This window comes from Leptonychotes weddellii, chromosome 6, assembly GCF_054177405.1.
Source record: "Leptonychotes weddellii isolate Sample4059 chromosome 6, ASM5417740v2, whole genome shotgun sequence".
In the NCBI taxonomy this organism is placed as follows: Eukaryota; Metazoa; Chordata; class Mammalia; order Carnivora; family Phocidae; genus Leptonychotes; species Leptonychotes weddellii.
The window spans coordinates 51289597-51305215 of record NC_138374.1 but is presented as its reverse complement, the minus strand read 5'-3'; the positions used below and the strand labels follow the sequence as shown (position 1 = coordinate 51305215).

The 15619-nt window shown below is 47.3% G+C and overlaps 1 protein-coding gene across 1 annotated transcript in view; it reads left to right on the top strand.

Annotated features, from left to right (window-relative positions):
• Positions 1–15619, top strand: part of HKDC1 (hexokinase domain containing 1) — a 39377-nt gene that overhangs the window by 4329 nt on the left and 19429 nt on the right. The window contains exons 2-7 of the mRNA XM_081824145.1: positions 1609–1771; positions 7295–7443; positions 7552–7671; positions 11585–11680; positions 12738–12837; positions 15299–15482. Of these exons, the coding sequence (XP_081680271.1) occupies positions 1609–1771; positions 7295–7443; positions 7552–7671; positions 11585–11680; positions 12738–12837; positions 15299–15482 (812 nt within the window). The remainder of the gene's footprint in view (positions 1–1608; positions 1772–7294; positions 7444–7551; positions 7672–11584; positions 11681–12737; positions 12838–15298; positions 15483–15619) is intronic.

The window sequence follows — 15619 nt, the reverse complement described above, 5'->3', positions numbered from 1 at the left end:
CCTTACCTCTCAGTCAGAAGCAAGAACTCTGGCCTCAACGGGCTGCCTCAAAGCAATGGCAGGGAGATTAAATGAGGTGACGTATGTGAAAGCACTCTGTAGACTTCCGCAGATGTTCTTAGCTTTAGAGAAAAGTGTGGGAGAGTGATTCCTCCAGGAATGTGCTGGGATCAAGTCTTCTTGTGACCTGGATGGGTAGAGAGGCTGCTCAGTATGTGTATAAAGCAGGAGGGGCAAATACAGGGCATCTATGCCACTGTCCCTACTTCTGTCCCCCTCAATAATCCATTCCAACGAGCCTGGGAATCCAGGCTGCCACTCCAAATGATTAGCATTAGCATGAGGAGGACGCTGTTCTGCCATTTCTGATACGACACACTACCTTCAAGTGGACTGAGCATAGCCATAGTGATATTTATTTATTTATTTATTTATGTATTATTATTGTATCTGCTTTTATTTTTAAAAAATTTTTTTGTTATGTTAATCACCATACATTACATACATACATTAGTTTTGATGTAGTGTTCCACGATTCATTGCTTGTGCATAACACCCAGTGCTCCATGCAGAACGTGCCCTCTTTAATACCCATCACCAGGCTAACCCATCCTCCCAGCCCCCTCCCCTCTAGAACCCTCAGTTTGTTTTTCAGAGTCCATCGTCTCTCATGGTTCATCTAGCCATAGTGATTTTTATAAATTCCCTCCATTAGGGCAGTGGTCCTTTGCCCCAATTTCCTAGTTACTTGAGTGTCCATCCACCCATTTCCAGCAGCAGTTTGAGCTGGCTTTAAAAATTAAACTTCATCTTTTTTTTTTTTAAAGATTTTATTTATTTATATGACAGAGAGAGACAGCGAGAACAGGAACACAAGCAGGGGGAGTGGGAGAGGGAGAAGCAGGCTTCCTGCTGAGCAGGGAGCCCGATGTGGGACTCAATCCCAGGACCCTGGGATCATGACCTGAGCTGAAGGCAGACGCTTAACGACTGAGCCACCCAGGCGCCCAAAATTAAACTTCATCTTAATTAAAACAACCTCAGTTAAAAACAGAATGAAAATTTAAAGAACTAGAATTTACAGATTGCTGTTGGAAACTGTATTTAGCTCTGAGCTTCCTAGCAGCCCATAAACAAACGGAAACAATTTGGGGTATATACGGTCATCGTTGGAAAAGAAAGGTTCTATGCTTAGGAATTTAAGGTTCAAGCTCTAGCTAGTCTTTTGCAGTGGAGAAGCAAGGGGACAATGGTGCAGTCCCTGAACTAGGAATTAGAAACCCTGAATCCTTGTCGCTTTTGCCCCCTCTATTGCCCCATCAGAAAAATGGGAGAATCCTTTCTTCCTGAGAGCTTGCCCTTCAGAGGAATAAATTCCTACCTCCCAACCTTCCATTCCATTCTATTCTTCCAACTCCCCACCTTGTCTCCAGCTTGGTGAGGAGTCAGGCGAGGAATCTTTGGGATTCCACATCATGAAGCTATCCCCAGAGTCAGAAAAATAGCTTTGTGATGGGAGTGGGAATTTACAACCTTGACTGGAGCACAACCCCCCTCCCCCCCCAACCCCGCAGCAGGCATCCCTGGTCACCCTGGCGTCTGTTGCAGGTGGACAGGTTCCTGTATCACATGCGGCTCTCCGATGAGACCCTTTTGGACATCATGGCTCGCTTCCAGGCTGAAATGCAGAAGGGCCTGGGGAAGGACACCAACCCCACAGCATCTGTGAAGATGCTGCCCACCTTTGTCAGGGCCATTCCAGATGGCTCAGGTGAGTGGGGCTAGGGGCTGCCAGGGACCCTGATCTCCCTGCTTTCTTCTTGGCTGATGGGTACCTGGAGTCTGCTCCTGTACCCTGGCTTATCACTCCCACCTTTTGTGCATACTCTTCCCAAACTCTCTATGCTTCAGTCCATTCAGTACCAAAAGTTTTGAACCAAAGTTCAAATGTACCCAGCTTTTTCTCTGTGCGCCTTGGCCCCACACATTTTGTCTGTTTACTTGCTGGAGCATCCCAACCTTCTTCCCCTCATGAACACCAACTTAGCTTTTCAGTCTCAGGGTAGAGGTCACCACCTCCACGTAGGAGGCTTTCCCATGCTGGGTTAGGTGCTTGTCCTGACACCTGCTGTGTGCGAGTTTCCCTACTGGGCTGATGCTCCATGAGGACGGGGCCTGTGTCTTCTTCACCACGGTGTTCTGAGCACCTAGCATGGTGCTTGATGCCTACTAGGCCCTGAAATATTTGCCAAATGGATAATAAGTGGTATTTCATGCCTAAGTTCCTAGATTCTAGGCCCAAGGTAGTAAGTAAGGGAAGACAACATGATGTGGTGGAAGGAAGAGTAACGATAATTCAAGAAACCTGGGCTCTAGGCCCAGCTCTGACATTTCTCAGTGACCTTTGGCAAAATGTTTAGCTTTAGTTTCTTTATCTGTGAAATGAGAGAGTTGGCCTCTGTATTTGTTTTCTATTGTTGCTGTAATAAGTTACCATAAACTTAGCAGCTTAAAACCACACAAATTTATTCTCTCACAGTCCTGAAGGTCAGAAGTTTGAAATGGGTCTCACGGGGCTATAATCACGGTGTCAGCAGGGCTGCATTCCTTCTGGAAGCTCTAGGGTAGAATCTCTTGCCTTGTGTTTTCCAGCTTCCAGAGGCCACCTGTATTCCTTGGCTCATGCCCCTTTTTATCTCCAAACCAGCCAGATAGCATCTTTAAATTTCCCTCTGACTCTGACCCTTCTGCTTCCCTCTTTCACATTTAAAGACTTTGTGAGTACATTAGGCATACCCAAATAATCCAGGATAATCTCTTAATGTCAGGGTCAACTGATGAGCAATTTCAGTTCCATCTGTAACCTAATTTTCCTTGCCATGTTAACTAACATATTCATGGATCTGGGGATTAGGATGTGGACATCTTTGGGGAACTATTACTTTCCTGACCACAGCCTAGAGACCTTTATGGATGGAATCCAGGAGGTTCCATCCAACTCCTCCATTCTCAGCCTCTGGGCAGAGCCAGAGGAGGGACAGGAAGTGGAATCTGCAAGGCACCTTCTGTGGTCAGGGGTGTTAGGAACTCACTTTCTCACATAATCCCCATAAGAACCCTGAAGTGTAACTGTTATGCCCAGGTCAGATGAGAGCATGGAGGACCAATGTCAGAGTCCCAGTGCTCTGACCAAGCTCCAGTGGGGGCTTTGGGGCCCTTGAAGGAGCAGGGGCTGAAGTCTGGGGAGCTCTCAGGGACTTTGATTAGATCAGCCAGGTTCTGGGCCCCTCTGGGCCAATGACGGGGTCAAAATAGCTTCTACCATTCAAGAGGTCCCCGGGAACTGTGATGGGGGAAGCCTCTTCCCTCACTGGTGGGTGCGTGACAGGGTGGGCTATGTCCACCCTGGAGGGACATAAGCTTTGGACAGAGACAGTCTTGCTTTGAAATTTGCTTGAGTTGAAATCTGCTTGAGTTCCAGAAACTGCTCTATGAGAGTGCCGAGGGACTGTGGTCCTTGACAGGTCATCCAGGGCCATTCAGAGTAAGCACCTGAGTCATGGGTGTGTCAGGGGGAGGGGGCACCAGGGCGAAGTCCTCCTGGCTTCCTGTGCTTTGGCTCCTCCTGCAGAGGTGTGTCCCCAGAAGCAAGGGAAAGTGACTGTGAGGGTCTGGAGAATGCTGGACTGGATGAGTCTTCCTGGCCCTGGCTGCTTCAGGAAGGTTTGGAAGTGAAATGGACCAAATTTTAGAAGAACCCTCCTCAGGCCAGGAGGCACCACCTCCTTTCCTCACTGTCTCCTCACATAATAAATCTCATCACATAATATCTCACATCTCATCACGTAATAAATCTCACCAGTGAGCCTGTTGCAGTGAGGTCTTGGAGCCCAGGGTCCCTGCAGCCAGGGGGCCTTGGTAAGTCCCAGGACAACTGCACTCCTGTCCACATCAGTAAAAAGATCAGGGCTGTTAGGATCAGATGAAGTCATGTGGAAGGAGTACTTTAAAATTTCCAAAATATTGCCCCAAGTCTTCCGTAGTTCCTGTGAGCTAGTGGTGTAATTTCATGGTCACTAACAAAAGCAAACAAATGCTACTAATCTGTTGGAGCTTCCATTTCAAAAATGTATGCAGTTTCCAGAGAAATACCGAGTTCACCTACTCTCTGTCCTCTCATCCAAACCTATGAGATAAGGTTCCCCCTAGCCTTTCGGTCAGGGAGCTGCAATCGACTGTTCTTACAAAGTGCCTGAGAAGTGTGCCTTACCCTCTAGCAGCCACAGGGAAGGGGGACCGGAGGTGCCCATCGCATGCTTGTGAGGGGGTCTCTGGTTCTGGAGGCCCAACTCCAGCTGCTGCTACTGAGGGGGGGGCCTTGAAGGGGAGCCCAGGGAGCCCTGATGTGGTCGGCTGATGGGCCCTGGGGTCTGCCCTAGGACAGGGGTCCCCTGCTCTCCCCCTAGTATAAGACTCACTTGGAGCAATTCCTAAACATATGGTTTCCTGAATCTCTAGGAATCGACACAGTCAGTCACTGTGCATCTTTGGGAGACGCTGCACTAGGGAATGGGAAGGAGCAGGGGCATTTGCCCTGGGGACGGATGAGGAGAAGGAAACCTTGGAGCCCCTGAAAGGTCACAGGAGGATTATCTACAGAGGCGGATCGTTATCTTTTTATTATTTAAAAAAATTTTTTTATGGAGATATAATTGATATAACATTATATTAGTTTCAGGTGTAAACATGATTTGATGTTTGGACATATCACGAAGTGGTCACCACAATAACGTTTGGCAACACACATAGTTACAAATTTCTTCTTTCTTCCGATGAGAACTTTTAAGATCTACCCTCTTAGCAATTTTCAAATATGCAGCGTGTTATTCTTAACTGTAGTCACCACGTTGTACGTTCCATCCCCATGACGAAGGTCATAATAATCTTAATAATTACTGTAGAGATCCTGATGGCCCTTCTGCCGCTGTTGCCTCTGCTGGGCAGGTCCTGCCTCCCTCAGGGCCCAATGAGTCCTTTCTCTGGGGTCAAAGTCACAGAAAGGGTCCCACCCGGTTTACAGGAAATGGCGTGTTGAGTCACTGGTGAAGCCAGGTGATTGCACGCCGACAGTGGCCCTGGAGGCCAGAGGAAGGAATGACTCCATGCTAGGCTGCACGAGGGTTCACAGATCACTTCCAACCTGAATCGCAGCACAGGAGCCTCCTTTTTTATGAAAATCCTCCCGTCCATCCGGATTGGTGCCAGAGGCATTTTCCCCAAATCTCAATCAGAACTTGGCACTCCCTTGCTTAAAATCTTTCTGTGGCTCCCCCTCACCTTCTGGAGAAAGCTCAAGCTCTTTGGGGTGGGCCAGTTTTCCCAAATCCTTCCTAGTTTATCCAGAGACTACATGCCAGCCTCATTTCTGTCACACGTCCCTCCTTCCTCAAAAGCAGACCCTGCCCTCCCTATGTGAGCTCCTTCCTTGGCTCCGTTCCTCTCCCTGGGACCTGCTCTGGCTGCCTCCCTCCCTTGCATTCTTCTGCACTCAGCTCTGTCCCGCCTCCCCTGGGGTTTAGATAGCGCTCCCTGTGCTTCCCTAGCACTTGGCATGCTATTTGGCACAGAGTTGCGCTCAGTAAATGTTCGTACATGGACTGTGTGATCTACCCTATTTCCTGCTCAACAAGATAACATCTGTGAAAGCATCTCTTGCTTGGTATGTGATGAATGCTAACAAAAGTTGCACAATATTAGGTCCCTGGATTCCCTTCCTGAATAATAAATGGCTCCATCAGGCTTCTTTGGGGGCAGATCTAGGGAGATAAGAATCTTGCTTTCCAGATAATCTCCACAAAAACAAAAGATCCTGCTAGCTGGGTCTGGAAATGACTAAGGCCTGTGCTACTCTGACTGCGGTCCACAGACCAGCAGCAGCAGTACCTGGGAACCTGTTTAGAAATACAAAATCTCCGGGGTGCCCTGCTAGCATGCTTGATCTCGGGGTCATGAGTTCAAGCCCCTGTAGAGATGGACTTAAATAAATAAATAAACAAATACACAAATAAATAAATAATAAACTTAAAAAAAAAAAAAACAACACTAAAATCTCAGACCCCACCTCCACTGAATCACAATCTGCATGTTAAAATTCTTGGGAGATTCACATGCACATTCAAGTTTGCAGAGCACTGTCTCTAGCTCTTTGATTGCCAGGAGCAGAGAACCCAGTCAAGCCAGGTCAGAAAAGGAGGTCTGTTGTACAAGGACACGGAGAGCAAAAAGGGGGACACGTAGGGTCCTGTGGGACTCCAAGGGCAGGAGCTGTGGTCCTCTCAGGCCGCAAGGGGACTAGGTGGGACTTGGGTCTTCCTCTGTGGTTTCAGCCTACATACATGGGGCCACCTTGGCTACCAAGCTGACCTCTGGTTTGGGGGATGCTTCCACTTCAGTCTTTACCATGAACTAGCAATTTCTCACTGTTTTATTTCACATGTTACACGGAGTAAATCTGAATGGCCAGCTGGTCCCTTATCTGCATGCAGCTGTATGTCATGTGGTACAAAACAAGGCCACTGGGGGGACCAGACTTGCGGTCCTGGAATTTCACTCACATGTGCTTTGGGCGTATATCATGAAGCACACCTGGTACCTGTCGCCACTTTTCAGGGACAGATAATTCTATACAAGGCTTGTTGGTTTACGAGTATGCACACCTGCATTCTTATCCTGTATCTGTGGCCAATGCAGAAGACTGGCAGGTGTCCTGGCAGGAATACTGGCTGGATCCCGAGTTGAAGTCACTGAAGTGGGCTGCCTCTCCTTAACACATGTGTCATATCCACCTTTTTATTAATAGCATTGGTCTTGTATGGGGCTGGGTCTGGCCCCAAATCTGAAGATCCTTGGCTCTGTAGGGTCCATCCTTTGGTCCCTGTCTCTTTTCCCTCCTGGGGTGTTTTCCATCTGTCCAAGAGACTGAGGCTTGTATGGGGCTGGTTTCCCTTCCTTGCACGCTTCCCTGCCTTTTCCTCCTGCCTTACCGGCACTTTGCCCACACTTGGAGTATCAGCTCCTTCAGCCTGGTTGTGGCATTCTGGACTCGGCTCCACCCTCGAGGCCCATGTCTGATACTACCTGCCTGAAGTGGGTTTATATTTGCCTTCTCCACGTTTATGCCGTCCAGCATGGCCTGGTGGGCAGATTTGGGTCATGCCTCGACTTCTAAAGCTAAGCTGGCTATAGAACAGCCTTCCATAAATGACAACTTTTTTGTTTGTTTCTTTTTTCATAGAAAATGGGGAGTTTCTTTCCCTGGATCTTGGAGGGTCCAAGTTTCGCGTCTTGAAGGTGCAAGTCTCTGAAGAGGGGAAAAGAAATGTCCAGATGGAGAGTCAGTTCTATCCAACACCCAGTGAAATTATCCGAGGGAATGGCTCAGAGGTATCGGGCAGGGGCTCTTGTGAAGCAGGGGATGGGGGATGGCCTTGGCATCAAGTTTATAAGTGACCATGCCTTAGCGCAGCATCCTGTGCTTTCTCTTCTCTCTAGCTATTTGACTACGTAGCTGACTGTCTGGCAGATTTCATGAAGACGAAAGGGTTGAAGCATAAGAAATTGCCCCTTGGCCTAACCTTTTCTTTTCCCTGCAGACAGACTAAATTGGAAGAGGTAAGGTTCATGCCGGGGAGGGAAGAAGCTGTACAGGATTTGGGTTTGGGGCTGGGGAATGTGGGCATGTTCAAGGAGTCAGGCTGGGAACAGGAGAGATCAGCAGGAGTCTTCTTGTTTTGTTTTTTTCTTTTTTTGCACAGTGAGGTGGAAATGTGAGGCAGAGAACTCGTAAATGCAGCAGACTTGATTTTGCACTTGACGTGGGCACGGCACAAGGCAGCAGAACAATTTTTACCCCTTAGTTCTCAGACTTGGTTGCATGGGAATCCACTGGAAGGCTTGTTAGACACAGATTGCTGGACCCCACCCCAGAGTTCCTTAATCAGTGGGGCCTCAGATTTGCATTTCTAACAGCTTCCTGGGTGATGGATGTGGATGCTGGTGGTCTGGGGACCACACCTAGCACCCCTGACATAGCTGACTAGAATAAGAGGAGGAAGGCTCGGGGAATCTCAATCTCCAGTGAGCCCTTAGGAAGAGAATGCAGATGGAGTCATTGGAATGACAATGTTGGGATGTACAGTCTCAGCTGGGCCACTACCCAGCGGGGGTCTCATCTCTGTGTGCCTCATACGTTCAACTGATAAACAGGGAGAGGTCAAACCCAATCTTATATAGATCTGTGAGAATAAGTAAGGGGCCACAGAAAAGGACAATGAGCTTTCTGGGGTCAGCGAGTCATGGTCAAGAGTCAGGTATCCCCAGGCCACACGCCTCTGGGGTGGGAGCCCGTGATCTCCTCCTGCACGTGCCGGTCATGATGCCCAGCTGATGGTCAGTTCATGGAGCACCTTGATATCATGCACTGCCCTGGGATGTGTTTGCTGTTGCTGGCATGGGCCATTTATCAGTGGGGAAGAGTGGAAAAGGAATGGGTTATCACGTCCCACACACATGTCTTTGAATCATGGCTCAGAACAAGCTGTGTCCCCGGGGCAAGTTACATAACTTCTTAAGCTCCTTGATTTTCCATCCGGAAAACAGGGGTAATAATAGCTCCTTGCCGGGTTGAAGGGAAGCTTAGACCAAACCTCTGCCACGGGCCCCAGACTGTGCCTGGTGCGTAGCTGCAGGGCCACGACAAGGATTGTCCCTATGTCACTGGTCTCTTGGTGCTTTTGTACCTTGTCCCCTGACTCAACAGATGTTTCTGGAGGGCAGGCGTTGTTTTATATTATTCTTTTTTATTTTTTAAAAGATTTTATTTATTTATTCATGAGAGACAGAGAGAGAGATGCAGAGGCAGAGGGAGAAGCAGGCTCCCCGCGGAGGAGGGAGCCCGATGCGGGACTTGATCCCAGGACCCTGGGATCGTGACCTGAGCCAAAGGCAGACACTTAACTGACTGAGCCACCCAGACGCCCCTGTTTTATATTTTTCTCCACCTGCAGGGTCTGTAGCAAGATGTCTTGTATTTTATAGGTGATTGTTAACTATCTGACAATTAAAAGTACAATCAATCATTTAATTGATTCCACTGAGTGGGAACTTGCCGTGATCTATCTAGACAGGGGATAGGCTGAGGTTCACATTTTTATTATTTTATTTTTAAAAAAAAGGATTGGAAAAAACTAGTATGAAGAAGGTTTCAGAGAATGTGAGAAGAGGCCAGGTGGAGTCAGGCTGTGAGGTGTCACTGTCTTTGTTGACTGGAGGAGCAGAGGTCCCAGAATCTGTAGAGGAAGTGGGAGGAGGAGTCATGGGGAATCAGGCCCCGAGATGGAGATCAGATTCACGGAGTAGTTAAACAGATCTTCTCTGAGCTCAGAAATGGAGACCCCAGGAAGAAGGAAGAGACTTCTCAAGCTCTGCTGGAATTCATTTGAGTTTGAGAACCAAACTTACATATCTTCTTGATACCTGGGGGGTGAATATATGGTTTGTTTATCCAAGATTTTGGCATTTTTCTAAGCCAAATCTCTACCAGCATCTTTATGTAATAATAATAATAGGGGCGCCTGGGTGGCTTAGTTGTTGAGCGTCTGCCTTCGGCTCGGGTCATGATCCCAGGGTCCTGGGATCAAGCCAAGCATCGGGCTCCCTGCTCGGCAGGAAGCCTACTTCTCCCTCTCCCACTCCCCCTGCTTGTGTTCCCTCTCTCGCTGTGTCTCTCTCTGTCAAATAAATAAAATAAAATCTTAAAAAAAAAATAATAGCAACACCATACCCCAGATTTTAGCAGTGTATCTTGCATTGTGCTGAACTCTTTATGTGTATTATCTCATTAAAATCCCCAAGCAATCATAGGAAGTAGATATTATTATTTCCATTTCATATTTGAGAAAAATTGCAGCTACAGTTATGCTGTATGCACAGTTGTTTTTTTTTTTAAGTTTTTTTTTTTTTTTAAAGATTTCATTTATTCATTTGAGAGAGAATGAGATAGAGAGAGCATGAGAGGGGGGAGGGTCAGAGGGAGAAGCAGACTCCCTGCCAAGCAGGGAGCCCGATGCGGGACTCGATCCCGGGACTCCAGGATCATGACCTGAGCCGAAGGCAGTTGCTTAACCAACTGAGCCACCCAGGCGCCCTGTATGCACAGTTTTAAAAAATATAATTGCATGTCCTTTTAAATTTTCCACTTAACTATATATCACAAGCATTTATTTTCCACTCCCCCATACATGCTGCTCCTAATGCATCCCACATTGTCCCTAGCACCCTTTTTTGGGGGATGCCACCCTGCAGTCTCTTACTCCTCTATCCCATGAAGCAGGGATGTTTCCCTGACCTATGAAGGCAGAAGTTAGGGAGGGCTGCCAGTAGGCAGCGCTGTGGTGCAGGGAACAAACCCTGGTCCCTGGTCAGGAGTTAGACCATTGCATTCCAGTTGGACTCTGTCCTTCACTCACTGAGATCTAGAGCAGTTTCCTTCCTCTGAAAATCTCCCAGCTTTATCCGTAAACTGAGAGGATTGGGAGGGTGTGGTGGGGAGTTTGTGAGTTTGGACTCAGCTATTTTTGACTGTGTGGCCTTGGGCAAATCTCTTAGTCTCCAAAATTCTCTTCCAGTCTGAAACATTCTGATTATTTGCTATTTTACAAAACTCTTGAGAAACACCAATTTTTAAAAACATTAAAAAAAAATTATTTTTTTTAATTTTAATTTTTTTTTTTTTTTTTTTTATTCATGAGAGTCAGAGAGAGAGAGCCAGAGGCAGAGGGAGAAGCAGGCTCCCTGCCTAGCAGGGAGCCCGATGCGGAGCTCGATCCCAGGACCCTGGGATCATGACCTGAGCCGAAGGCAGATGCTTAACCATCTGAGCCACCCAGGCGCCCCCAAAAAAGATTTTATTTTTAAGTAATCTCTACACCCAACGTGGGGCTCGAACTCATGACCCGGAGATCAAGAGTCGCATGCTCTACTGACTGAGCCAGCCAGGCACCCCAGGAAACACCACTTTTATGCACATAATTGATAATGCAGGTAGAGAGCCATTTTTCTAAGTTGAACTTAAGTTCCCAAGGGAGTCCTACCAGGTAATACCACGTTAGTTCTGTTCTGTGGACCTGGCAATCCATGCATTCTGTGCACATAATGTGTACCTACCACAGGCCAGGTATTCCCATCAGAGCATTCCTGTGAGAGAGGCACGGAAATGAGGTTTCTCCATTTCACAGATGAGTAAACTGAGGCTCAGAGAGGTTAAATGACTTGACTAATGTCTTATGAGTCCATGTCCTCAGTGATTGTTCTTTCTGCCATTACGTATATTGTCTCAAACTGCTCAGATGCAATAAAGATGTGTACTTGGTTTAGAAAAAGCTGAAGGAATGTTGAAAGAATTGGGGGTGATTCAGCTTCAAGAGGAGAAGCCCGTGGGGATGCACTTTACGCATGAAATTTCTGCCACTCATTTTCAGAACTGAGTGCCTTCTTCATTTTAACTGGCTCTGAAATCTTCCCCCAGGGTATCCTGCTTTCATGGACCAAGAAGTTTAAGGCACGGGGAGTTCAAGGCACAGATGTAGTGAGTTGTCTGACCAAAGCCATAAGAAAACACAAGGTGAGGGGTTCGCCTCCCAGTCATAGCCCCTTTCTCTCCAGGTGGGGTCTCCTACTGTGTGTGTCCTAGAAGGAGAATCAGAAGGAATTGATCTTGCGGCAGGTGTCATTGTGGTATAGATGTGGCCAGTTGTGACCAATTTGGGTAAACCTACCAGTAAGCCTCGGTACATGGTGCTTGTTCCTGTGGCTGTTGAAATGTGGCCCCATGCTTCCCTGGGACCTCGCCAGCTGCCACAGCCCCCTCAGAGGGTCTCCGTTAGATCCCGTGCATGTGTAATACTCTAATCACCTTTCCTCTTTGCTTAAAATATCGCTTTCTTTCCAGTCTGGCTGTCTCTCCTATTTTCTGCTCTCTATTCATGGGTTAGCTCTATTCGTTGATTAAATTTTATAATAATCTAAACTGAAAAAGCAAGACATGCTCCTTGCTGAGCTGAGAAGTACACAAGTAAACCCAACTTATTTGTTATCCTGACAGCAAGAGTGATATTTTGATGGATACCCTTCTAGTCTTTTTTCTCCTTAAAGAGGCAATCATACTATTTTGTATCCTGTGTTTTTCTTTTATTGTTTCATTTCACTTTAGAATGCTCCCCCAAACCTTGGGGAACCATATTACCTTGGGGTAATAATCCAAGTTGACTTAACAACATGGGAAACCCAGATGAGAAATCCCTAGTGCTGCCCATGGAGAGGACTTGGCTGAGGCTGGTTAAGCTGTCCCCATTGGCGAGGGAGGGCTTTGCTCCCAGGAGAAACATGCTTTCCTTGGGGGTCTTTCCAATAAAGGCAGGATTCCTAGTGGTCTGTCCCTCATTTTTCCATTGCACAGAGGCCTTCAGCCATAAACCAGGAGCTTGGGTTCTACTCTTCAGTTCCCAACTGCCCTTTCTCTCTTCTAGACCCTTGAACTTGACAGAGGCCCTGTCTCTTCCAGGAAGGAGCTAGTGATTGTCTCATCACCTTCACTGCTCTTGCTTCCTCTCTGGGGAAAGATAAAGGGATGATGCCCCCTTCCCACCCCCTGATGCCCTCTGGGACTTGTGTTCCATCAGGACATAGACGTGGACATCCTGGCCTTGGTCAATGACACCGTGGGGACCATGATGACGTGCGCCTATGATGATCCCTACTGTGAAGTTGGTGTCATCATTGGTAATTCAGTTTGACTTGATTTTCCAGGTCGGGAAAAGGGGCTAGTCTGGGGCTTAGTTTTAGCAAATTGAGTACATTCTGTGGGAGGGTATTGGCACTTTGTGTTTATGAGATATAACGTAGGGAAATGGAAAATTAATGCATTCATTTGACAAGTATTTGCTGAGTGTGTCTTGTGTGCTAGGCTCTGTGCTCTGCATTGGGTTTGCAGTGGAGTTAATACCTAGAGGTTCCTGTATTTGTGCAGCTTTCAGCGGGGAGGTGGGTGAAAGGCTGAAAGGTCCAGACAGGTAATGTCAGGTCGTGGTTGGTGTGATGACAAGAGTGAAGCAGGCTGATGACAAGAGTGAAGCAGGCTGAGGTGATTGAGAGTGAGTGTGGTGGGGTGGTCACAGCAGGTCTCTCTGAGGGAGACATTTGAGCAGGGACCTTGGGGACGAGGAGGAGGGAGCAAAGTGGAGATGGAGAGGCCCTGGCAAAGTAAAGAGGAGACCTGTGGCCTCTGAGGTGGGATTGCGTCTGGGATGCTCCAGGAACCCTAAGAAGCTGAACAGTGGCTGAACCAAAGTGACTGAAGGCTGAAAGGAGTGGGCTTTTCAGGCCAGAGAGAGTGGACAGGGCTGGGCAGATTGCATAGGACACAGGACATAGTCACTGTGAGGTCTTTGGCTTCTATCCCAAGAGGAGGCAGGAAGGAAGGCACTGGAGGGCTTTGGGTGGGGGATGGATAAAGGGGGTATGCATTTTTAAGAAGCTCATTTTGGCTGCTGTGTCAGACAGAGACTTGACTACTGGGGGCAAGAATGGAAGCAAGGTGACCAGCCAAGAGGCCATTCCCCTATGCAGGTAGGACACGATGGGGCCTAGATCAGGGATATTGCAGCACAGCAGAGGTGTCTGCTGCGTGGTCCTCAACACCTGAGCTGGCAGGGGTTCTGCCAGAGGCGTCTGTGAGAAGGCAGTGTGGGAGACAATAAAGCCAAACGGATTGGATTTATCGGCTCTTCTTGAATAGTTCCTGCCATCTCCCCATTCCCTTACCACTATTGGAGAGAGTTTTCTGAATTGCTTTTTTGTAATTTCCAACCCTTCTCCTCAGCTGGAGTTTCCAAGGGGCAGAATCTTTACACCTGAGGGGCTTGATCTGCCTTCCTAATTCCGGAGCCCCACAGCTCACAATGGGATGGGCGCATGCCAGCCATGGCTTCTAGCCGCCGTCCACTGTGTCTCAGTGACTGTGTCTGGTAGGCTGCACATGCCTAAATTGTGTCCACACTTTTCTTAGAAAAGCTTTTTCCAGGTATTGCATTACATTCTGCTTCTCTCAAGAAATTTCTTAGGTTGGCTTTAAAATCCTCAAACCAGAGCATTAGACAGGGGAAGATACTTAAAAAAAATAATTTTTTAGCAGCTTTGAGCCCAAAAATTTCTCTAATTTAAGGTGTACAATCCAATGATTTTTAGAATTCCCCTAGGAAGCCATCTGGCCCCGGGATCTTGTTTGTTGGGAGATTTTTGATGACTGCTTCAATTTCCTTACTGGTTTTGGGTCTGTTCAGGTTTTCTATTTCTTCCTGGTTCAGTTTTGGTAGTTTATACATCTCTAGGAATGCATCCATTTCTTCCAGATTGTCTAATTTGCTGGCATGTAGTTGCTCATAATATGTTCTTACAATTGTTTGTATTTCTTTGGTGTTGGTTGTGATCTCTCCTCTTTCATTCATGATTTTATTTATTTGAGTCCTTTCTCTTTTCTTTTTGATAAGTCTGGCCAGGGGACAATCCAGTGATTTTTAGCGTATGTAGAGTTTCCTAACCATCACCACAATCCAGTTGTAGAACATTTCCATCATCCCGGTGGGTCCCACACAGACTGCCCAATTTGTAGCCACTCCCCAATATTCTAGTGTTTGAGGCATTTCCTTGGAGTGATTTTGTGTTTGAATAGTGGAATGTTGCTTTCTTATGTGGTAGCTAATAACTGTCAAAGATAAGGATGTAGCTTCTGCTAGGAACAAATTGTGGCAGGCAGAGTAAAGAATATTTTTAGTATCAAATAGAGAAGAGGCTAAGTAGCTTAAGGAAAGGATTAAAAAAATTACTGTGGGTTGGTGATTTTTTTTTTTTTTTTAATTTATAAGGTTAGGTTAACTCATCCTCTTTGTAAATGTGCTTTGTCAGCTTTCATACATATTCATCAGGGACTTCTTCACAATCGACCCCATTCATGACAGCAAACCATTAACATCTGAGAAGTGTAGACTTGACATGTCAGCTTTATTCCTCATGAACTCCCAGGCTTGCCAAAGCTGCTTCCCTCAGTGAGAACCGGCCCCAGGAAGTGGATCAAAAGCACTTTGTGGTACATTCAGAGGGCTCTCAGGCAGTTAAGAGTTCTCTATGTCTTCGCTCAGCTGGGAACCTTTCGGTCTTTGCGTATTTGCTCTGATCCCTCGTGCAGGCACCGGCACCAACGCATGTTACATGGAGGACATGAGCAACATTGACCTGGTGGAAGGCGATGAGGGGAGGATGTGCATCAACACGGAGTGGGGGGCCTTCGGGGACGACGGGGCTCTGGAGGACATCCGCACCGAGTTCGACAGGGAGCTGGACCTTGGTTCTCTCAACCCCGGGAAGCAGCTGTGAGTCCCCTTGTGCTGTCATCTGGGCGTTGGCGTCAGTAAATACCCAGTCACTCACGTACACCTTGAACCTGGGAGGCTTTCTAGTTGTGACCAGTTACCCGTCACAAGGAGTTTATGAGGTGAGGCTTGGGTTT